At 36.9% G+C, this 23,903-nt stretch overlaps 4 protein-coding genes across 9 annotated transcripts in view; 2 read left to right on the top strand and 2 right to left on the bottom strand.

Moving 5' to 3' along the window:
* LOC126751768 (protein timeless homolog) overlaps positions 1–23,903 on the top strand; it is a 571,553-nt gene that overhangs the window by 137 nt on the left and 547,513 nt on the right. The window lies entirely within an intron of this gene.
* Positions 6–1,522, bottom strand: LOC126751779 (transcription factor A, mitochondrial). 6 transcript variants are annotated; one of them, XM_050462317.1, is made up of 4 exons: positions 1,419–1,522; positions 1,229–1,298; positions 503–1,087; positions 6–433 (listed from the first exon to the last, which is right to left on the bottom strand). In XM_050462317.1, the coding sequence occupies exons 2-4, from the start codon at positions 1,291–1,293 to the stop codon at positions 313–315; spliced, it is 771 nt and encodes a 256-aa protein (XP_050318274.1). In that variant the 5' UTR covers positions 1,294–1,298; positions 1,419–1,522; the 3' UTR covers positions 6–312. The 6 variants fall into 6 exon arrangements, with proteins under 6 accessions (XP_050318274.1, XP_050318272.1, XP_050318273.1 ...); XM_050462315.1 differs by having other exon boundaries at positions 1,349–1,509; XM_050462316.1 differs by having other exon boundaries at positions 1,356–1,509.
* Positions 1,630–2,844, top strand: LOC126751780 (esterase GA18864). Its single transcript, XM_050462318.1, has 2 exons — positions 1,630–2,246; positions 2,314–2,844. The coding sequence occupies exons 1-2, from the start codon at positions 1,805–1,807 to the stop codon at positions 2,688–2,690; spliced, it is 819 nt and encodes a 272-aa protein (XP_050318275.1). The 5' UTR covers positions 1,630–1,804; the 3' UTR covers positions 2,691–2,844.
* On the bottom strand, positions 2,761–5,603 carry LOC126751786 (elongin-B). Its single transcript, XM_050462324.1, has 4 exons — positions 5,128–5,603; positions 4,755–4,848; positions 4,521–4,665; positions 2,761–3,977 (listed from the first exon to the last, which is right to left on the bottom strand). Exons 1-4 carry the CDS (start codon positions 5,128–5,130, stop codon positions 3,863–3,865), a joined length of 357 nt encoding a protein of 118 aa, XP_050318281.1. The 5' UTR covers positions 5,131–5,603; the 3' UTR covers positions 2,761–3,862.

Genomic DNA, 23,903 nt, shown 5'->3' with positions numbered 1-23,903 from the left:
TTGAATTTACAAATTTTTCTTACCTACATTTTATTTAACGAAAAAGATAAGTTCAAAAACAAAACTAGGAATATATACTTTGTATATATATGTATGTATGCAAATATGATTAAATATTAGGTGCTTATATACCTACGGAGCTAAACAGCAAGACCTCGCTTACTGCGCACACAATATAATAAATTAGCATGTACTTTTTAACGAAATACGTACTCCTGTTTTTTGTATTTTATATGCAAAAAATGTAAATAAAATGCACCTAATACAACAAATGAATAAAGATAAGTAAAAATATTTAATTTGTAATCCCGACTAGGCGATTGGTTTGATAACCTTTGGTTTTGGTTCTGGAGGATCAATCAAATTACCATGACGCACAACATCAATATTTCCCAGGCGCACCATTTTCTCTTCCCAAAGCGCAATTTCTTTTCTACAATACAGAATTGACATAAAAACTACCATAATATAATTTTTCTTAATAACGTGGAAATATGCTCACTTGTACACTTCCATGTCTTTGCGGGATTCTATTAAGTACACCTCTTTTTCCTTGTCGGAGAGGCGTGACCATTTTTCTGTGCACTTCTGATGCCATTCACGGTATGTTTGTTTAGGCGTTTGTGGCGAATTTGTACGTTCTTGTATGAGAAAGCGTAAGAAGGCAGAAGCAGGTTTTTTCGGACGTCCGAGTTCCTTAATACGCTTTCGCATCATTCGGCGGTCTTTAGCGTCTTGTACATCTTGCTTAAGCTGTTTCAGTTCGGCACGTTGTTCATCAGTCATTTTCGCCTCATATTTGGCACGAATTTCCACAAACTCTTGTTGTTCACGCTTGTAGTCGTCCTGCAGGCGTTTTTTCAATGCGGCATCTGCATTACTCCAACGCTTCGATAACACGCGCACTATGTCGGTGGTGCTGAATTTTGGATTTTCCGCAAGTATTTTGGGACGTTGCTCCTGCATGTAGCGAAAGTAGGGTGTGAGCGGTTTCTTTGGTCGTGGTGGTAGACCAAGTTTCTCTTCAAGTGTGCGTACAGATGTTGTGACATTTGTGGATACACTGAAGTTGGCAATGGCCGCTGGCCTGTCGGTAGAGGAGATGGAGATAGGAGCAGTTACGGAGTGTGTGGCAGTGAAAGAATTTGATGATTGTAAATCGTTAATCTTGTTCGTTTGTCTGTCATTAATGTTGGAAGACTTGGACGGTTGATTTTTTATCACTTGCCTGCATTTATTAACCAAAGACCCAAAAAAGGTAGACTTCGATAGGAGTGGGGCCGTGAGCAGCATTTTGTCTACAAATATTACAATAAAGTAAGGATGTTGATTTAAATAGCAACTGCACCTTGTACTAGGAGTTTAATTCAGGATTGTAGTAAAAATGATATGATCAAGCGGTATTTACTAGTATTTACATAAGGAAACGCGCAACGAAATGACAATTGTCAGGCAAATGTCAAACAGCAATAGCGGCGAAAGCGTGGTGACTTCACTTCGATTTAATTGTATTAAATTCCAATGCGAGTAAAAAATTTGATAGACAGAACTTATTGGAAAACTAAATTATATTAACGCCGTTTAATTACTTATTTTTTAATTTATGACATGTAAATTTTGTGTTTGCTATAATTGTACGCACACCACTGAACACACCATCGAATTGTCATTAACATATGCCAGCAAGAGATAAACAAAAGGCCAACAAATGGCTTTGCACAGCTGATATAACCTTTAAAAGTTCCATGGCTCGTTGTTCAAAATTTTGTGCCGGTCTTTAATTGTATTTAAAAAGTTGAATACCATGTCTAACAGCACATCTGTAGCTAGCAGCTCGACATCAAAAGTTGCGAAACAAAAACAACAACAGTTGGAAATTAAAGACAAAGTGAGAGTGCTATGTCTGCACGGTTATCGCCAAACTGGTGATGCACTCAAAAATAAATTGGGTTCTTTTCGAAAATTTGCTGGCAAATATGCTGAGTTCGTGTTTCTCACGGCCCCACATCAAGTGATACTACCAGAATCAGGTGGTGATCAGGCAGCTGAACAACGTAGTTGGTGGGCCAACAAAGATGATGGTACCTTTAAAGGTACAAATAAAGGAGGACCGGCATTTGGTTTTCAAGAAAGCCTAGGTTTAGTTGAGGAAGCGTGGGATAAACAAGGGCCATTCCAAGGTTTATTAGGTTTCTCGCAGGGTGCTTGTTTTGTCGGTTTAATTTGTGGTCTAGCGAAAAAGAAATGTGAGTATGTTGTGTGCTTTGGTAATTCATATACTCAAGAACAAAACAATAAATTTCAAACTTGCAGTGACCTCCATACGTCCCGATTTTGCTATATTATCCTCCGGTTTTCTTTCTGGTAGTTTGGCGCACAAAAGCGCATACGAAGAAATTATTACCATACCTACGCTACACATATACGGACTTAGCGATGATATCATACCAAAAGAGATGAGTCAAGATTTGGCGAGACATTTTAAAAATGCCGAAATATTAGAACATCCAGGCGGGCATTATTTCCCTGCTACTGCCTCGCAAAAGCAAACATATATAAACTTTTTCCAAGATCGACTGCAAGAATACTTAGAAAACTTAGAACTACAGCAAGCAAACAACGTTACATTTCTTGAAACGACCGATCAACAAACTGTTGATGATACCAGTAACAGCAACGACTCTGACTAGAGAGGCTAGTAAAGTGAGATCTGTACCAGTGTGTGGTCTTAATTAACTAAGTCAATACAACGCATACAAGTGATTTCCTTTCATTTTTTAATAATTAATTCTTATGATTACAATTATGTTAATTAATTAATAAAATTAACCGAATATACAGTAATTCATAAATCTGTTTCACCAACTCCGCAAATCGCTACGCATCTCGCATATTTGCTTTTATTTTATATTGTATATCGTCGAGATTTTCATAAGGCTTTACAATATAATTTATTATAAAGCGACTTCGCTTTTCATTTAATTTTTTTGTTTCTTTTTGTTTTCTAAACATTAGGTTTCGTTAAATTATTGCAAAAAGAGTGCTAAGATGTGTAACTATGTGTGCATATGAAATGTAATTTAGTGTCAGAATGCTTGTTTTGTTTATATATTAGAGATGTCTGCGAAATTTGTATAATTTTTATATTACATAATTTTTTTTCGTAGTTTGCCTCTCAATTTAATTGTTTATTTCACGCGAATTTGAGCCGTTTACTAATAGCATTAAATAAAGTTTTGGTTTTTTTTTTTTCTTTAATAATATGTTAAGAGTGAACTTACTTTTTTAACTTTTAACAATTTATAAATTATGTAAGTAAAGGAAACAATGATCAAATTTTTTTCATAACGTAAACAATGTTTAAATTTGTTTGACACAAATATACGTTATCAACGGTAAGAATCATAATTTTAAATTATAAATTCATTTGCATATCTTCATTCAAGAATTTAAATTAATTAGTTAACAAATATATCTCGACCAAAATTGTTGCATTTAGAATGTAGTAATAAAAATAATATTAATAAGTTCCAAAAAAATTACAATAATTAAAGTTTGGGAAGTTTTGTTGCCTTGCTTCATGGTCACATGTCTACAAATTAATTAACTTGATAGTGTTTAACAAGAGCAAGGCGCTTGTGTTTTTTGTTTAAGAAAGCATTTAACAAAATTATTTACTTAATGCTGAAGTTGAAAATAAGATTTTTTTTTATAAATTTAATTGATGTTTTTAAAAATAAGCATTTCCTGCGTGCCATTATGTATGTATGTAGTATCAATTAAGACCGGTCTGGTTTTCTACATCGTTTTTGTTGCTGTTGTTGTTGTGGTTGTGTTAGATACTTCCATGTTCTAAGTTATTTTATGCAACCTGCTCTTGACCGTTAGCTGCCTCTTGATTCTTCATAACTTCAGGTAGATCTGGTGGGGATGAATATGGCGTTATCTCGAGCGGCTCGAATTCACCATGCTCATCTCTGCAAAACATTAATTAGAAGAATTTTATAAGTTGATAATGAAACAAATTAAAATATTATGTGTTGTTTTTACTGGATTCTTTAAAGCATTTCAGAGCGCATATTTATAAGTAAACATATAGTGTACAAATTACTCTGCTACTCTGCAAAAGATAGATACAATTGTTGGCGCGAGCCAAATACACGACGCGTGGGCATGACAGGTCCATTTTCCAAAAATAAACACATAAAAATGTGTATTTGACATAAAAAATTAACCAATACACTGAAACATGTAACAAGCTTGGAAATATTTATATTGAAGTAAAAACAAGCTACAATTTCAAAATAATAAAACAAATAATATTCAGTGATTTCAGAATACGGATGCTAATTAATTGATAACAGCGTCGCTTGAAAAAAATAAAAATAAAATAAACCATAACACAACTGAGTAATCAGACACTTGCTGAACTTGAACCGAGCTACGATTACCTGCGCTTTATATGCCTTTACGGCAACAGTACCTGCAGTAATTACTTGTCGTTTTTGTTTCAAACTCACCTTAATGCTAGTCCTAACTGTGCCGGAGCTTGCGCCTTGGCCGTTGACATCTGTATGCCATAATCTTGCAAGGTGTTCTCGTCCTCCATCACCTCATTGTCCTGATTGTATAGCTTCTGATCATGCGGACGCACCTTTAAGATGCCTGTAAACAATTAAATGAATGTATATATATTAGTCATCTATATATATATAGTATTTTATTTTTATTTAATTTCAACAATTTTTACTTGCCTTCAATCATACGCTTCAGTTCCGCGACGCTTGTATTCTCTTTTGCATCTGTGAAAATTGTTGTTTTATGTCTTCGAATCATAAGAAACACATCCTGGTGGGAGGAAGAAAATCTTTTATTAACAATTGTTTGTAATCATTATTTTGGTCAAAGTTCATTTCGCTGCGGGCGCACGATAGAGTGGCTGCGTTAACAGTGACGACTACGTCGACGTCAAGCTTTAGGCGGCGACATTGACAGTAGCAGCAGCTGATTTCACAGCACTGTTGTTGTTATGCTATTACTCTTTCAGTGTCCGCTGTTGCTGTTTTCGCCGCTGCGGCCTACTCTTAATCCTTACCACCAAAATTACACTAACCGTGTATTACTTACCATTTCGATTAATTTATGCTTTTAACGCAGATGTAAGATATAACAATTTCTGTTGATTAGATTTGGTACGCTATCAAGCGGTTCGACCTTGTCTTGACTATTTCAACACCGACAAATTCTTCAACGTCTACGCGGCGGCACTTCACACTGCACGTATTCAACTATACCACACAGTTCGCACTCAGGGTCACTTCCACAGGCAAACAATTCGGTAATTAACTGCACGCTTTTATGCCGAAATCCTATACGGATCTTAATTTCGTTTGCACGTCAGCTAAAACCGCTTACTTTTACATCGAACGCTTAGCGCTCTCAATGAAGAATAAATAAAATCACGCTGCGGTTTTGATGAGTATAAAAAATATAAAGAACTTCTATTTGGTCTTCTTCTTCACTTTCAGATCTTTTATTTTTTTCTTAAAAGCCGAAAAAGTCACAAAATCCAAATGTCAAACGCAGCACTGACAAGCGTTGCGCAAATGAGCATGTTCACAAAACTGACAATGATGAATGTCATCGCAAGCAAGTTACGAAAGCGGTAAGCCACAAATGGAGAGAAAATTGTGGAGTCTATTCCGTGCAGTATGTTCAGTTTTTAAAATTGTTCGCTTGTGGAACGTAATTACAAATGCTTAAAGGAAGTGTAGGAAGTGAATTTACCGTTTGCAAACGGAATCGTAGTAATTATTTTGATTTAAAAAAACTCTGTAAAATATTAATAACAAACTGTTTTTTATATTTGATATTAACTGTGATTGCTGCATATGTTTATTACAGTAAAGTATGCGTTAATCTATGGACTTTTAGTTTAATTCTTGATTTACAAAATTTGTGCCGTACACACACACACACTCATGCATGCAGATGTTGCGAATTTCTGTGGAAGCTTCTAGTGCATATTTCGCACTTCTAAAAATAGAAATTTTCCTCGTAAGTTTTTTATTTTGATTTTTATCAACTAATTGCATATTTTTAGTATTATTACACAGTATTTTATTAGATGATTTTGCAAATATTAGTGGGCTTATATTTATTTGTGCAACAGAACTCAATATACATATTTAATTCTCCGGATATATATTATATGTATGTACATACATAAGTACGTATGTAGGACCCACATTTTCCATTTTATACAATGATTAGCAATCTTTAACTGCTTCTCTATTTCAATAATCCAAAAAAAAAATGATTGTTACGAAGATGAACTTTCGGTCTGTCCTAGAATCAATGGAATGCCGTAAAGGCTAATTATTACTAATGAAAATTTTCACAATGTTAAGCGTATGGATAGACTTGACAACATAATAATAAAGAAATAATATGGTTTATATTGAGACAAATGGCCAAACATTATATCTGCGACTTGTCGTACATGGAAGCCTCCACTCTTGTCAGTTCCTCTTGCAACCGTTGCAGTTTTAAATTATCGCATAGAGGAGTTAGGCTTTCTTTGTATCTACGGTTAAGATGACATGACTAGTTCTGTTAAAAGAGATTCAATTCTAACCTTAATCGGTAGTTAAAAAAGTTGAACAGAAATTCAAATAAAAGAAATGGAATAAAAATTGTTGAGGAGATCACATATGTATGTATGTATGTAGGTACATATTTTTTGTATGTACATACATATACTTACATATATATTTTTCCAATACAAGAAGTGGAACTCATAATGTGTACACTTTGGTCATGTTTTAATTATATAAAGTTGTGTCGATAGCCAAAGAGAAAATAATTTGTCAAAAGTAATTGGATCCATAATGTCAAAATCAGCCGTTTTTTTGTAGAGTTTTGTTTTTATTATGAAAACATGTCAACACTTTTAAGGAATGAAAACGCATTTTTTAGTGATAACTGATAGATTGTAAATAACGCAAAATCATCAAAGTGTAAACAAAAAAATTCATGAGAAAAACAAAAAAACCAACTAATTTTGACTAAGTATGAGGAAGCACGTTCGTTATCGACACAACCTTCCATAATTGAGTCCTGACTTTGGTTTAATACCCCTTGGAATATTCGTTAATATAGAGTTGAAAAGTATTTTGATTTTTAACCGAATTATATCAGCTGAGTCGCATAAAAGAGTGTGGCCCAATAACTTAAAATTTATTTTTCATCCAAATCATGCATTTTGGGGATTTTATTAAAAAAGACACACTGGTATACACAATTGTTTATGCTAACTTGATATTTGTTCTTGTATAGATGTGCATATGTATGTAAGCACATATTTAGTTTAAAAAATCGTGTTTGCATAATCAAATAATTTTTTATTATAGTTTTTGCATATGAACTTACCCCTAATAAATTCTTTGTATTTTAATACCTACATGCATATATGTATGTACGTATAAGTCATCTTAAATCCGCCTAAGACAGTAAGTTACTGTCTTTAAGTCAAATAAACTCTCAAACATATTTTGCAAGGATTTTTGAGGAACCATAAAGTAGCATGAAAAGAAAATCTTTAGATTTTGCTACCCTAATAAATTAATTGAACTTAAGAAGGGACCAAGACTGAGCGGTTAATAAATTTGCAGTGAAAACTAATAAAAAAACTGTATATACATATATATATGTATGTGCATATGTTTTGGCTTTTTAGATGATGTTGTCGTTAGAATAAATGAAAAAAAAATCCGATTGAAATTATTATTGTAATTTTTCTAAAATATTAGGGCTATTAATAATTGTTTTTTAATGGTGTTGAAATAGACATTTTATAGCGTTTACTTTTTAAAAGCTCATCTTTAGTATGTCAGTAGTACACTGTGGCAAAAAAGTACACGAAAATTGTAAATAAAACGCAAAATATTTATTTATTCAACAATATTTATTTTATCGCCTTCAAAGTAATCCCCACCAGAAGTAATATACTTATGCCAACAGTTTTTCCAGAAGCGAAAGACTTTTCGTAAGCAGTGGCCTTCCGCTCTTTCAGCGAATTTTGTTTTATCTCTTCGATCGATTGAAAACGGGTTCCACAAAGCGGCAATTTCTGTTTGGGGAACAAAAAAAATCACACGGGGCCAAAACTGGTGGATACGGTGGTTGGTAGATGGTATTGATTGCGTATTTGGCTTTAAACAATTGTGGCTCGATGCCATGGTGCATTATCATCGTATGAAATCCATGAAATGTTCTCCCACAATTCCGGCCGTTTTCGACGGTTGTTCTCACTCAAACACCTAAATACGGCCAAATTGAACTCCTTGCTGACTGTCGCGAGAACGCATTTCATACACAAAATATCCACCAAAATCATTCGAACCGACTCGCGAGAAATGTCGAACACTTTTGCTATCTCTTAACACTTGCCTGACGTTTTTCAAACAGCATATCCTTGACTTTTTTAAAATTTTCATCAGTTAAAGAGGTCGAAGGTCGTCCAGAACGAGGCAACGAGGCTAAAATAGATAAATTTTAGCGAAACCTTGACTTACCCCCCATATAACTAATATCAGGATTTTCGAACATCCGGCTGACTTAACTCTATATGATTAGTTTTTTAGTAAGTGACATGTTAATAGTATGTGGTATTCGGAATATACATACATATACACATATTACATATAATGGTTTTCGTTTTCCTAACAAACATTATTTGTCTGTCAGCATATGAGTTATATATAGTATGTCGATCATCAGGTTGATGTTTTAGACCTTAAAGTATTTCCCTGGCTTTGATTCTTCTAAGTTGCAAGCATAAAAAAGAGTTTCTTCTGTTTTTTGTTGTTGTTTTATTTTTCGTATGTTTTTATGTGAAAGTAACCAAGTTAGTCCACTGTTTTGCTCTTTTTCGTTTAGTCAGAAAATTAGCAAAACATATTGGGGAGAGCGCCCTGTCACCCCAAGAAATGCAGTGTAGCAGGAAAAAGCCCCTCTTTTTAATTCCTTAAAGGAGTATAAGAAGTGCCCCAGTAGAAAATGTAAGTGTTTAATAATTCTTACATTGTCACATATTTTTAATAATTAAGGGCCTTTTTCTCAATGTCTGATAGCTCAAGTTAGCAGTCATCTGTCAGTTAAGTTCTGGTTAACTTTATCAAGACTGCTTCTCTCGGTGAAGAAACTTTTTTTTGGATGACTGCTAATCAGACATTGAAAAAATGGTCTTAAATAACAGTACTGAGTAAAAAATAAGAGTTTCAGCAAGATAACCAGTGAAAGTGGGATAGAAAGTCAAAAGTAATGCTGAAGTAATATCAAAATTGCTGTTTACTTTTTCAAAAATCCAAAAAAAAACTAAAAAAAATATTCCGAACCCTGTACCTGGTATTGCTTTACAGGATCCATTTTAAAAGTGAAATCTCATTGCTTCCAAACTTCGTTTTTTTATTGTTATGGCGTCCAAATATTTTCTTGTTGGGTACTTTTATCTCATTAGGGGTATTTGGAGAACATCAAGCATATAAAAACTCACTGCTAAAAATCGTGTACTCTTTTTTTACAATGCGTTGTCAACCAAATTAAAGAATTTATGACTTTTTACTAATGGCATAAAATGTTGATGTCGTGGATGTTTGAATAGAAAAGGGTTCAAGGCCATTGTGGCATGCATAGATTTAGCTAATTGAATTTTATTGAGGAATGTCTGTCTACATATGCCCGAACTAGTCCCTCAGCTTTTGAGATACCGCTCTGAAATTTTGCACTCGTGCTTTCCTCTCCAAGAAGCTGCTCATTTGTCGAAACAGCTGATATGGGACCACTGTAGCATACAGCTGCTATACAAACTGAACGATCGGAATCAATTTCTTTTAAGGAATTCTTTGTATTTGCTTTGGTGCAGCCAAAGTCAAAGCGGGATTGTCCGCATAGACTTTTGACTTTTCATAGCCCCACAGCAAAAAATCTAACGGTGTGATATCACACTATCTTGGTAGGCAATAGATCGGCCTAGAACGTTAAATTATCGGCTGACCGAAGTGTGCTCTCAATAAATCCATAGATTCATGCGATGTGTGGGACGTGGAGCCGTCTTGTTGAAACCAAATGTCGCCGAGATCACGAGCTTCAATTTCAGGCACCAAATAGTCGGTTACCATAGCGCTATAACGGTCGATATTGACGGTTACGTTCTCACCGGCATAATTTTTTAAAAAATATGGACCGATGATTTCACCGGCCCGCAAACCACACCAAACCGTTATTTTTTCTGGATGAAGTGGCAGCTTTTGAATTTCTTCAGAATGCTCTTCGTCCCAAAGAGGCAATTTTTCTTGTTTACATAACTGCATGCAATTTGACTCGAAAACGTCAGATCTTCTTGGTACTTTTCAAGAGCCCAAAGAGCGAAGAGATGTTGCTTAGGAAGGTCGAGCGGTTTCGGTTCGTGCATAAGCTGCATCTTGCACGCTTTTGATTTAAGATTTCGACTTAAAATGCACCAATTCGTTCCATACGTCAGTCTGAGTTGCAGCGAACGGCGCCGAATCGACTCTCCACGGTCTTCGTGTAAACTCTCAACTACGCCTGTTATATGTTCTTCACTGCGTGCTGGACGTGGTCTATTCGGTCGAATATTATCCAATAATGAATGCTGCGTGTCATGATGAGTGATGCTGTTGCGAAGTACGCTCAGTAGGCCGATTTATGTTAATCCGATTTTTTCACTACGGAGCTAGCAACAGAGCTTCAAGATAATATTTTGACTATATCTCTTATCATTTACTCGTTCTCTTCTTCACAAAATTGAAACCGAATAGAATAAATACTCAGTTTTCCTTTAATTTGCCGTTAACTACGCGTCAACGAAAACAGAACTGCCACTTTCAGCCAACAATTTGGATTCCAAGTACTTACTGCCTCGCCATTTTCATTGAAAATTAGAAAGTTCGACGATTGCATTTTGACGTTCTGTGGGTCATTTGATTTTCATGCAATATGTACGCCACTGTAGTGGACAATTAGGGCTCAGTTCACTAGAAAACGCAGCAATTTGCTGCACGTTCGCAAAGCTTCACATACACACACTCACACTTATACATAACCATGCATGCAATCCACATAATGTGGCTGTGTGTGTGATGTATGTGTGCCGTGTGTGTGATGTGTATGTGTGTGCGTGTGTGCCTACAATGAATCCATTGTATCGGTCAGTGTGCAACACATTGTGACAGCTAACCAAATGAGGGCAATAAAATGCTGCTGCAACTATCGCTACTGGCTCTTGCCTCTTGGCTGTTGCAAAGCACATTTGCTCTTGCCTAATGACCACACACACATGCGCACACATACACATGCAACACGCTGGCAACAATGGCAACAGTTAGTACACACTAGCGCGGTGGCAGCCTGCTGACAATGGAAATGCAAAAATTTTGTGAGGCAAAAAGGAAAAGCGCAACAGCGGCTCCGGCTGCGGCTGCGGCTGCGGCTGCGGCAGCACGAGTAGTGAGTTGCAACAATTTCCGGACGCTTGGCAACATATTGCCAGTGTGTGGTTGAGTGAGCGCGCAGAAGTTAGTTATTGCCGCAAAAGTGAAGCCTACACGCATACATATATGGATACATACTTACATACAATAATACATGCATATATAGACATATACACAAACATACAAATATACACTCATATATTTGTATATGAACACATGCAGCAGCCGAGTGCAACATGAGCACTGTATAAATTGCACGAGCAAACTTTGCTCCGCTTGGCTTGGTCGACACAACGCCGCTTAAACTGGGCCAACTAGCGCACCACTGTTGCACATACCTTCATACATACATATTTATCGTAGGCAAATACCTATATATCCTTGTGTTTCACGCTCCACATATGCACTTCCGCCCACATACTTTGCGACCGCATGAAAAAAAAATTTTAAAATAATATTGTGTACACAGCGTTGGGCAGCATAATGAGAGCGGCGTAAAAGGGTACACAGTCGAAAATTATTACATACATATACTCGTATAATAGTCATTTTCATATTTTCACTTCATTTTCTGTGTACTGGTTGTTGTAAGTTGGCGCCGCTGCAAGTGTCGGCCAAGTGTTTTTTAATGAATGCTGCAAGTGTTGGCTGCTCTACAGCAGTCTATATACTCATGTAGACCCTGTGGTAAATAAAACTGGTTCCAGGGTGGGACGAAAATGCATTTTTCGACAGAGAGTCCTTTGGCTTGCGAGAGAACAACGATCTTATTGATACGAATTTCGGATGAAGGGACTAATGTCAAACAACTTAGACGGTGCAAAGGTTAAGAGCGATCTCTGGAAAAAAAGACAAGAAAAAACGTTAACTTCGGATTCTTTTAGATGAATTATGTTCTGATGAGGAAAAGAAAGTTCCAAGCAATATCTAAGCACTCTGTATTGAGTCACCATATCAGGAAGAAAAGTAAGTGGGAAAGATGATGATTGCGAGGAAGGTCGAATTTCGAATAATGTATGCCCAGTAAAACTTAAAACCTGATGTGAAATTGAGTTTTAAAATGGTAGGAAAATCAATACTTATGATGTCGCTAAAGCGGCACCTTCATCTCACGAATAATCAATTCAATATGCGAATTTTTCATATCCAAGACTCATCGACAACGTGCTTTCACTTTTCTTAGACACAAATGATCTTTCAAAATGGTTTTCACCGATCCTTCTGATATTCCTATGATGCCAGTAAGATCTCTGACTGTTTATTGTCGATCCCCAACGACGGGTGACGTGACGGGTCCCAAACCCAGCGTACAACGCTGTGGAGGAGATATTACGCCTTCTCTCTTTAGCACGCCTTCAAACGGATATTTTTTGGCTACCCAGAGGGTACTTGGTCAAAGACCGGAAGTCGTGAACTGCTTGAGCCCTAGGTAAAAGAATCGTTTCTGCCCACTCCCAAGTGAATGGCGCTCAGAGAACTTTCTTCACTTGGGTGAACTTCTACACCTTGCTCCATCCTCTATTAATTTTTTTACAAAGCGAAAATTGAAATATTCCAAATTTTTTTCTTTAAACTTTAAGCATTTAAAGAATATTACTATTATCAAATATATTTTGCTTGCTGGGTTCAGTGAAGGAAAGCACTTGCATTGAAATTTATACAAAACAAGTAAGGAAGGGCTAAATTCGGGTGCCACCGAACATTTTATACTCCCGCATGATAAAGTGATAATCGAGATTTCATTATCCATCATTTACATATTTTTAAAATACCGTATTTTTGTAAAGTTTTATTCCGCTATCAGCATTGGTTCCTAATGTATATATTATACAGAGAAGGCATCAGATGGAATTCAAAATAGCGTTATATTGGAAGAAGGCGTGGTTGTGAACCGATATTTCGTACATGTCGGTCAGGGCGTTAAGAAAATATTATATACCGAATTTCAAATTGAAATCGGTTGAGTAGTTCCTGAGATATGGTTTTTGGTACATAAGTGAGCGACGCCACGCCCATTTTCAATTTTTAAGAAAACCCTGGGTGCAGCTTCCTTCTGCCATTTCTTCCGTAAAATTTAGTGTTTCTGACGTTTTTTGTTAGTCGGTTAACGCACTTTTAGTGATTTTCAACATAACCTTTGTATGGGCGCTGGGCGTGGTTATTATCCGATTTCTTCCATTTTGAACTGTATATGGAAATGCCTGAAGAAAACGACTCTGTAGAGTTTGGTTGACATAGCTATAGTAGTTTTCGAGATATTTACAAAAAACTTAGTAGGGGCGGGGCCACGCCCACTTTTCCAAAAAAATTACGTTAAAATATGCCCCTCCCTAATGCGATCCTTTGTGCCAAATTTCACTTTAATATCTTTATTTGTGGCTTAGTTATGACACTTTATAGGTGTTCGGTTTTCGCCATTTTGTGGGCGTGGCAGTGGGCCGATTTTTCCCATCTTCGAACTTAACCTTCTTATGGAGCCAAGAAATACGTGTAACAAGTTTCATCATGATATCTCAATTTTTACTCAAGTTACAGCTTGCGGACGGACGGACGGACGGACGGAAGACGGACGGACGGACAGACAGACATCCGGATTTCAACTCTACTCGTCACCCTGATCACTTTGGTATATATAACCCTATATCTGACTCTTTTAGTTTTAGGACTTACAAACAACCATTATGTGAACAAACCTATAATACTCTCCTTAGCAACTTTGTTGCGAGAGTATAAAAATACATAATTTCTTTTATATACATATGTAAACATTTGTATATAAACATACATGCATATAAGAATGCACTTTACCTCCCGCATGTGCGTTGCAGCAATGCATATAAGAGCCGAATTGAAGGAAAATTGCTTACGCACAGAAGCAACAGTGTGTTTGCTAATAAAATATTTCACTTTTAATTTGGAGAAAGTGGGCGCTCGGTCAACAACCGTTCTTAAATTTACGCAAATGTGTCCTCATGCAAGCATTTAATGTTTAATTTCAACGTAAATATTTGCAACCAACAGAAGCAGCGCCTGAAACTGGGAGCGTTTCCTGCTTGCCGCTTCTTCGTTGCTTTTTTGTTGTTGCTTTGCGTTGTTTCCCCTTGCATTCTGCTGGTTGCGTATACGCCCTGGCAATTATATATTCGCTTGCGTTGGAAAAGTTGCTTGTTCTGTTGGAAATAGTTAAATTAAACAATTGCGGGCAACTCTACAGCACAAAATGTGTGTGTGTGTGTGGCATGATAAAATTTTATATTTAAAATAGTTGCTCATTTTTTTGTTGAGTTTCCCACTAATTGTGGACTTACAACTCGAAGTAAAGCGAAACTACTGCAAACCTCAGCTGGGGTGCAGGAAACACGCCAAATATGCGAGATATACATATCCATTATTAATAATATATATTTTTATATATGTATATATGTATATACATGCGTTTCTATGTATGCCATTTTCCTGCAATTTGTGTGTGTGTGTGGTTGAGACTTTGTTGATAATTTTATTCTCAGTAATTGCTAAACATTTACGAGTATATTCTAAGTATGAAAAGTGTTGTTGAAAACTAAATAAATACATATGTTTTCGTTGCGGCTTGTCAACTGTTGCTGACTTTTAAAGTTGGCTTGTTATAATAAGCAAAATGTTACGTAAATTATTCTTGTAGTTTGATGCGTTTTGCAGCCACACACTGCCTTTATCATTAAAAACATTTTATTCTCAATTTTGGGGCTACTAAAAGTCCACAGTTTGACCAAAATGTAGTTTTAGTTTTAGTTTTTTTGTTATTAGTATTTAATTTCGTTTATGTGGCTTGCTAATGTAGCAGTCGTAGTCTAATGTGATTTTTGACTAGTCTTGACTGCAAAGTACTATATGATTTTGTCCGATTTTAATGTTATAATTGTAAATTCAAACTATTTGTTGGTAACTAAATTGATTTAAGAAAATTTTATGAATTATCTAATTTGCACTTTTATGTCTAACAAACCGTAAGCACTTCGGTTTACTACTTTTTGGTACAGCTAGCTTCCGAAAATCAGGTTTAACTGCTTGAGATTGGGTTTTTCGGTGGTGAGCGGTATTCTTTCAACCATCTTGGTAGTCTTCGCCATTTCAAACTTCAACATATTTTTTATAATGGGTGTTTTTAAAAGCATACATTTCTTTTTTGAAGAAAATACTCAAAAATTATTGAAATAACTAGTTTTCTTAGATTTAATAGTTCCCAGTTTTGTAGTATTTAGTGCTGCAACTGAATTTTATTCATGTGAACAATGCGAGTGCGCTTTGTAGAGCCCATCCGCCTCTCCTTTTGCATTCCTTCTTCTTCATCTTCCCACAAATGCATCCGATGTTGGTTCAACTGCATAGTGTAAGCTCCTTTATCAGGAAAGATCATTGACTTGATGTACGCCAGAAGTATATTGATGTCAAATCACATTGGCTGGTGATTTTTCTATGACAACCTATAACTGTAAAATAATAAAAGAATAACAGTGAATGAATTTTTTGCAAATTTATTTTAACTAAAACTCACGTTAGTTGGCGCTACAGTTCAACATTTTCTATTTCCTAAATTTTTCCGTTAAGATTTATAGATTTTTCATTTTTTCGACTGCTTCATTGTGTATAAAATTTTCTACAACCTCTAGAGGAACCATGTTCTTTGATTTCTAAACGAAAATAAACTTTAATCGACTTTGAAACTATATATAGATGGTCGGTCCATTTCGTGTTTTACTTTCAAATTTTGACCGCGGCTACGTCTTACGTCGAGTCAGTCCAATTTTCTTCAATTTCAGGCATCAAATAGTCGCTTGGCATGGCGCGATAATGGTCGCCTTTGACGGTTATGTACTCACCGGCATCATTTTTGAAGAAATATGTACTGGAGATTCCACCGGCCCACAAACTACACTAATCCATTTTTTTCCCAGATGAAATGGCAGCTCTTGAATCTCCTCAGGTTACTCTTCGCCCCAAATGCGGCAATTTTGCTTGTTTACATACCCAATGAGCCAGAAATGGGTCTCATCGCTGCACAAAATTTGGTTCGAAAACGTCGGATCTTCTTGGAACTTTTCAAGAGCCCACAGACCGAAGCGTTATCGCTTGGGAAGCTTGAGCGGCTTCAGTTCTTGCACAAGCCGTATTTTATACGCTTTCAATTTAAGATATCGACGTGAAATGCACCAAGTCGTTCCATACATCAGTCTGAGTTGCTGCGAACGGCACCGAATCGACTCTCTACGGTCTTCGTGTACACTCTCAGTTACGGCTGCGTGCCTCTTCTTGGATTACCCGTTATATAAACCTAAAATAATTAATGAATCTGTATAGTTTATAATTATCGGTGGCCTACTGTGGTAGAAACAGGGGGACCTCAGAAAAAAAGGTGTTTGGCAGTGAGAAAGATTTTTCTGTTAAAATTATCCAAATTTAAAGGTGAATACAGATAATGAGCGAAGAATTCGTCAAAATTGTGATTATTGGCAAAATGGTTTCCTTCCAAAAAAGTCCGTTTTTGTGAAAAAAATTTACTCTTATTGGCTTTAAAAACGGAAATAATCAATGGAAACTTTCAAAAATCTTGCTCCTCAAGTATACAAATTTTGGAGTATATTTTCAAATATTTGTATGTACTTTTAATATAAAAGTACGCAAAATATTAAATTTCTAAAGCTCACAAGTGAGTATTTTCCCTTAAATTGTGCCATCATTTATATAACTATTTTTTATAATTTTATGCTACATTTAGTTAAGTCAGTTTGAATGGAAGGAAACTGCCAAGATTTCATATTTTCAATTTTGCACTATTTGCATGCATGTAAATATGTATAAATATGTCAATTTTCCTAAATCCCAATCTTATATTATGACAAGCATGCTTAAGTAATAATAAAAAGATTGATAAATTCTAATCAAAACAAACCAGTATCTCTGCTAAGGCATGCAGTTTTCACCCCTTTCGCTATATTGGCGCCCTTTCGTTCAATTCTGATACCAATTTATGGCAGCAATTTGCTTTATGAGCATCGCGCTTACGCCAACAACAAACACACAGTATTATTACAACATTACTTGCGCTTATCGGTGAAGTGCAGAATTTATGCAAATACTTAGGCACTAAACAGCGCGAATTGTTTATTCAAACTGTCGTTGGATCCCCCCTTTATGGCATAAATATACATTACTAATGTATGTATGTACATAATACACATATTATGTGTGCATGTGGGTGTCATTTCCGCTTTTGCTCGCTTCGAATGCTCGTATGACAGCGAAATTCAAGTACTTTATGGCTTTAGCTTGAGTTGTACACATACATACTTCTGTATCCATGTAAATACATATATATATATTTACATATATACAAACATATTTCTCTTTCTTATCTGCCACCAATTTGTGCATCACTGCTCTTGCAAAGCCCATGGCGAATAGCTGTTGCGGTATTTATTGCTTATTTGGTATTTACTTCATCCACAATTCCGCTTTTTTTTTATTAATTTCTGATTTTTCTATGACAGTGACACGGTGTGGGAGACAATTTGGAATGAGCAAGAATAAATACTTTAACCCAGGAAAGTCGCTGGCTTTTGTGCGCATTCCGTTGTATAATCACTGGATACCAGTTAGCGGAAAAGAATGAACTTCATATCCGTTGGTATCCTAAGGGTTTCTTTTGTTGTAAGCTATAGCTGGATATTCGCGAAGATATTCGAAATTTTCCTTTCTTTCTCTTCGAGACTAATTTACAAATCTTCACATTACTTGTTGAATTATTGCGTTCGGCGTTACTGTTTCTCTAGAGAGGGAGATTCCTCCGAAAACTTTAACGTTAAAATATAAATTTTATTTACCAGCCACTCCACGTGGTCCAACCCTTTTAATAAGTAACCTCAGCTAAGAGCCTAAGTCTGGCTTACGCGGAATAAAGGCTTACTCTTTATACGCTCGTGAGGTCTATAAGCATAATGGGTCTAACAACAAAAACGACGTGATGTTAAAGTTAAATAAAACACTCAACACTGGTGAAAATGTATTTTTTTTATGATTTGAGCAAAATGTTGGCCAAATGGCCACCACGGCTTCGTTAGCGTTTTTGTAATTTTACCCGTCTACGACAATTTCCGATGACCCGGTGCAGAATTTCGGCAATAGTGCGCTGAATGTTGTCTTGGAGCCCCTGTTGTTGTTGTTGTTATTTCAATGGTTATCCAGTCCCGGTTAGTGTGGCAAGGTTCAGACTAGTTGTCATCGAAGTCATCCAACCGTAGGCCCAGGAATGGTAGCCATGATGCCTATTTTAGATCCTATGAACCGTAGGGGTCCTTTGTTGGCGCAGTGCTTGAACTTGTTGCAGATTGCACAGCCGTAGCGGCTACAAGTAAGGTCGCAGTAGTGCGTTGGCAGCGTCCCCATGCTCGTAACTCGTGGTCCACTCCCAGTGTACCTTAAGGCCTAAGCAGGTCTGAAGATGGTTTCATTGCAGGTATTACACGTAACCGAAGTGGAGTTTGGATGGAGCCTTTTAGCCTTTTAGCGTTTAGACGGGGTAGAAAAATTCCTCCGGACCCGCGTTGGACTCGATGCCAGTACAAGGAGTTGCTCCAGTGATGACAAACTTAATCTAAAACTTATCGATAAATAGTTCTCCGAAAAAACAGCCCTTGACAAGATAAAATCCGCGTCAATTCCGGTAACGGTGAACCGACTGTAGTGGCAATTGATCAAAAGGGTTAGATCTCCGAAAAAACTTGCACCTTGGAACTGGAGCTCTGCTGGTTGATTGGTGTGAACCTTTGATTTAACAAGCCCCCGAAGAAAATAATCTACAGGCGTCAAACCATATGGTCTTGATGACCATTCGACGGGGCCATTTCTCGAAATGAAAGAATTACCAAACTTTTCGAGCAACGTGCCCATATTTAGACGTGAAATATGAGGCAGCGCACCGTCTTGTTAGTAATCATTGCGTACAATGTTGATTTCATCAAATTCCAAGAAAAAAGGTCTGTCAACAGCGTGTTATATGTAATGCTCATTATTGACGGTAACGACATCTCCTGCCTCATTTCGAAAGAAATAAGGTACACTGATGCCATTGCGTTTCCTGAACCCAGGATGTGACACACTCCAATATCGACAATTTGTTTGTTAATAAAGTTGTTAAGCCAGAAATGGGCCTCAACTTAGAAGATGATTTTTTGATGAACTTTTTTTCAAAATTTTTTTCGAAAATGTGAATTCGCGTAATAATATTGGAAAATTTGTAAGCGTTGTACCAAAGTGAAACGAGACATGATGAAATGGTATAACAACTGGACACACTGACAAAAATTTAAGTAAATCCGTAAACAAACATGATCGCCACGATCTGTTACAATCATGTCATCCCTATTAGTAGACGCTGTACTGTCCCAGTCACTATCTTAATTTCTTGTGAGCTCCGTTTTTTGAGGTTATTCGCATATTCCGATACGTTCAACGATGATCCGCCTGTCTGTCTGTATAAACGTGAACTAGTCCCTCAGTTTTTAAGATATCGTTCTGAAAATTTGCATATGTCCTTTTTTCTCCGAAAAGTTGCTCATTTGTCGGCTGCTATTTAATCTGAATGACCAGATTTATGTGTTTGTATGGAAAACTTTTTTATTTGACAGAATACATTGACGGAATTCGGTATAGAATGTTGCCCAAGACAACGCTATAACCTCTGAACATATTGTTGAGATCACATCACTATAGCATGTAGTTGGCATACAAACTGGCCTATCAAAATCATAAGCAAATTACTACTGTGTGCAAAAAATAGTTAAACTTTTTGATAAAAAAATTCGTCGAAATATTTTTTTCTATGTTGTTAATGTCATATCAAAATAATCATTAGTGTTTAGTATACGCTTGTAGACGACGATCCACATCCAGCACGTCCATCACCATCAACTGATGATTAATACGTCAATAAAATAAAGGAATTGGTGCTTGAGAATCGACGATTAATGGTCAGAGATCTTACTGGTATCGTTGGAATATCGGAAGGATCAGTGAAAACCATTTTGAAAGATCATTTGAGCCTAAGAAAAGTGAGCGCACGATTGGTTCCAAAATCCGTCAATTTTTTCGAAAAACGGCGTATTGTCAACGCCTATGAAACAAGGCTTTCTCACCACCAGGATGTCATGTACGTATTATTACTGGCAATGAATCTAAGATGTTAGATTACGACTCGGAAACAGACGATCAATCGTCCGAATATCATGGCAAACGTGAGCCGAAGCCGAAAAAACCACGTCAAAGCAAATGAAAAATCAAGGTAATGCTGACAGTTTTCTTCGATTATCGAGGTGTGGTGCACTTCGAATTCCTTCCGACCGGTCAAACTGTCAACAAGGAATACTCTTTGAGTGTTATGCGTCATTTTCGCTAAGCTTTTCGTAGGAGAAGACCGCAATTATAAGCGCGTAACTCTTGGTTTTTGCACCACATAATGCACCGTCGTATACTGCATTGATTCTTTATGAGTTTTTAGTCAATTTTTCAACAAATATTATGTTGCAACCACCGTATTTGCCTGATTTAGCTCTGCATGACTTCTGGCTATTAGCAAACTCAAAGGATTGCTCCGGGAAAACCGTTTTGAGTCTATTGAAGAAATTAAACGTGGATCGCTACGCGAATTGAAGGCTATTCGGGAAATACACTTTAACAGCTGTTTCGAGGAACAAACGTTGTAACAAGTGTATTGAGACAAAGGATGATTACTTTGAGGTGGACGGCATAAAGTTTGGAGAATAAATTAAGAACTTTGAAATTCTGAACAAAGTCTTACTATTTTTTGCTCATAGTAGCATAGTTTTTTTAAAAAAAAGTAAGCGTACCGGAAATATTAACTATTAGCGGCTTGAAACCAGATTTTCACATTTTCAGAATTCGCGAAAATGCATTGCGGCAGACTGTAGATTGGTAAACATCAACTAGTCGAATGAATCATAAGAGAGATTCACATTGTAAATTGTTTATAAATAAACAAAATTTGTTGTCATAAACTTCCAATGCCGGAGGGCTGTCCCAGCGCCAACTAGCTTTACGCTCAAAACTTTCCCCACGTTTGTTTAAAATATTAATATAGGCTAAGTTTGATTGCGCCCTTGCATATTTATGGAGCCACACTTGGATTTCGGCACAAATCATTGGCGTGTTTAATTTTATCAGCACTCGCGCAGTCGTAACCCCCACACACACACACATACGCACAACTAGCTGGCAGTGAGTGCGTGAGCCGAAGGAATCCTCATCATCAAAGCTGAAAAATAAAATAAATGCCGTGGAAAAAACGCAGTGAGCTCCCAAAAATAAAATTCCACTCAAAAGAATTACTTAAATCGCTGAGATATATGCGAAAATATTCTCACAATCAGCCACTGAACGTTGGAGCGCATCAACGCACGCACCGCTAGCTCCGGCTTGCGTGCGTACTTAAGCGATTTTTATACATAGCTGATGCCAAGCGGCAGTTCGCAATGTGTGCTGGCTGTGGATGGGCGGTGAGGAAGGTGGAACAGTTTATGCCGCCTTCGCAATCGGCGCTTGAAAAGCAGATTTCGCTGACATATCTGGAATCATTTTTCGATATGTGATTCGCGCATTTTACAGTTATGCGGCAGGCGAGCGCTCGGCGCTTGACTGTCAGCGCGGGCACCAACTCCCAAATGCTGTCGCCAAATGCTTGACGCGCACTTCATTTCGGCATGATTACACACAGGCACATTTACAAACATACATTTACAAACGGAAGTGAGTGTACACATGTGTATGTGTAATTGTTATTTGTCTGATTGTGCAGGCGTGTGCCTGTGATGATATGCAAGACTCCCCAGAGCATTAAATCGTACCGGTAAACATGGATGTGGGCACAATGTGCGGCCCCCAAGCGCCAAAGTGCTTCCTATGAGCGGACTCATACACTTACACCCGCACACACACTCAAACTTCACATAAATATATAAAATTTATTTGATAGGCACACACATACATATATATATGTGGGTGTGTGTGTATGTGTGCGCCGCGTATATTTTAGCAATCACACAGTCGGCGAAATTGTGGCATGAATGACGCTTTAGGCATCATTATCCCCACGGAATTGAGGTTTCAACTTTGAGTGATGTGCATTTTCACTTTGGTGGCAAGTAAATAAATATAAAAGTCGCTAACACTTCAAACTTTCAACTTCAACTTTAAGCAAAAACAAATAAACTAGCGCAGACATAGCCACACACACACACACTTTGATGCCATCATTTGTTCATCAGTCATAAATGCGTATGCGTTTACAAATCGTGGTACCGTTGTCTGCAAACAAAAATTCTAAAAGTTAAATTCGCAATAAACACAAAAGAAAGCGACTTGCTTGTTTTGGTTTTTGTTTTTGTTTTTTCTTTTTCTGTTTGTAGTCAGTCAACTTTTCCCTTTGCTTTTTTCACTTTGATGTACTCTTTATGCGTGTCTTTTGTGGGACTTTTGCTGGTATCTGCGCGTTTAAAATATATTCGTGCTCGTCAACCGACTGATGTGGCACTTAGCGATAAATAAGTTTTGTTCGAATGAAGTTAGTTTAGAGTTGGCGCACACATTTCCAAAACCAATTACATTTTAAAGTGAGTCTTACATTTGTAATGAGCTACCGCTTCGTTTGAATAAACTCCATTTAAGGACATCATTAATTTAAGAAGGCAGAGAGATTATTTCACTGCCAGCAACCATTCGTTTTACCTTTACAATAATCCCCGAACGGATTGTTTTATCTCAAAATTGAAATACTATAGATGTAATGCTATTCAAATTATCAGAACTTCGAGACGTATTGATTTCGCGATATCTGCCTAAACGTTTGCCAGCCTGAGTAAATGATATCCATATACGAATTGAGAATACGCCCACAAGTGGTATTGATAAAAAATACTTATAGTATATCTGCCGATATTGGGCAATTCTTCAAGCTGCCGCCACTACCCGCAAGAAAATAGCGCCGCTCACACTTCAATGACATCGAGACTAATGTGACCTTTTTTGTCTGAATTTTGCTGGTATGGGTAGGTAGCCAAACTAGTGTTTCCCAGAAGTAACCTGATGCCATTGATACGAAGGTTATGGATTTCTTAACCTCGTGTGCACGGTGGGCGAGTTCATGGCTAGTATTGCTGCTCTACTGTCGGAGTAAATAGTTACTTTCATAGAGGGCGCGATCTATAGCTACCATACCATTCGAAATAACATTCTTTGGCATTTATTTTGTGAATATTATCTCTTTCAAATGTTGGCCGTGGCTACGTCTCAGACGGTCCATCCGTTTAGTCCAATTTTCGATGACTCGTTCGAGCTTTT

This window comes from Bactrocera neohumeralis, chromosome 2, assembly GCF_024586455.1.
Source record: "Bactrocera neohumeralis isolate Rockhampton chromosome 2, APGP_CSIRO_Bneo_wtdbg2-racon-allhic-juicebox.fasta_v2, whole genome shotgun sequence".
In the NCBI taxonomy this organism is placed as follows: Eukaryota; Metazoa; Arthropoda; class Insecta; order Diptera; family Tephritidae; genus Bactrocera; species Bactrocera neohumeralis.
Note: the sequence above shows the minus strand (reverse complement) of the source record. Positions and strands in the feature narration are given on the sequence as shown.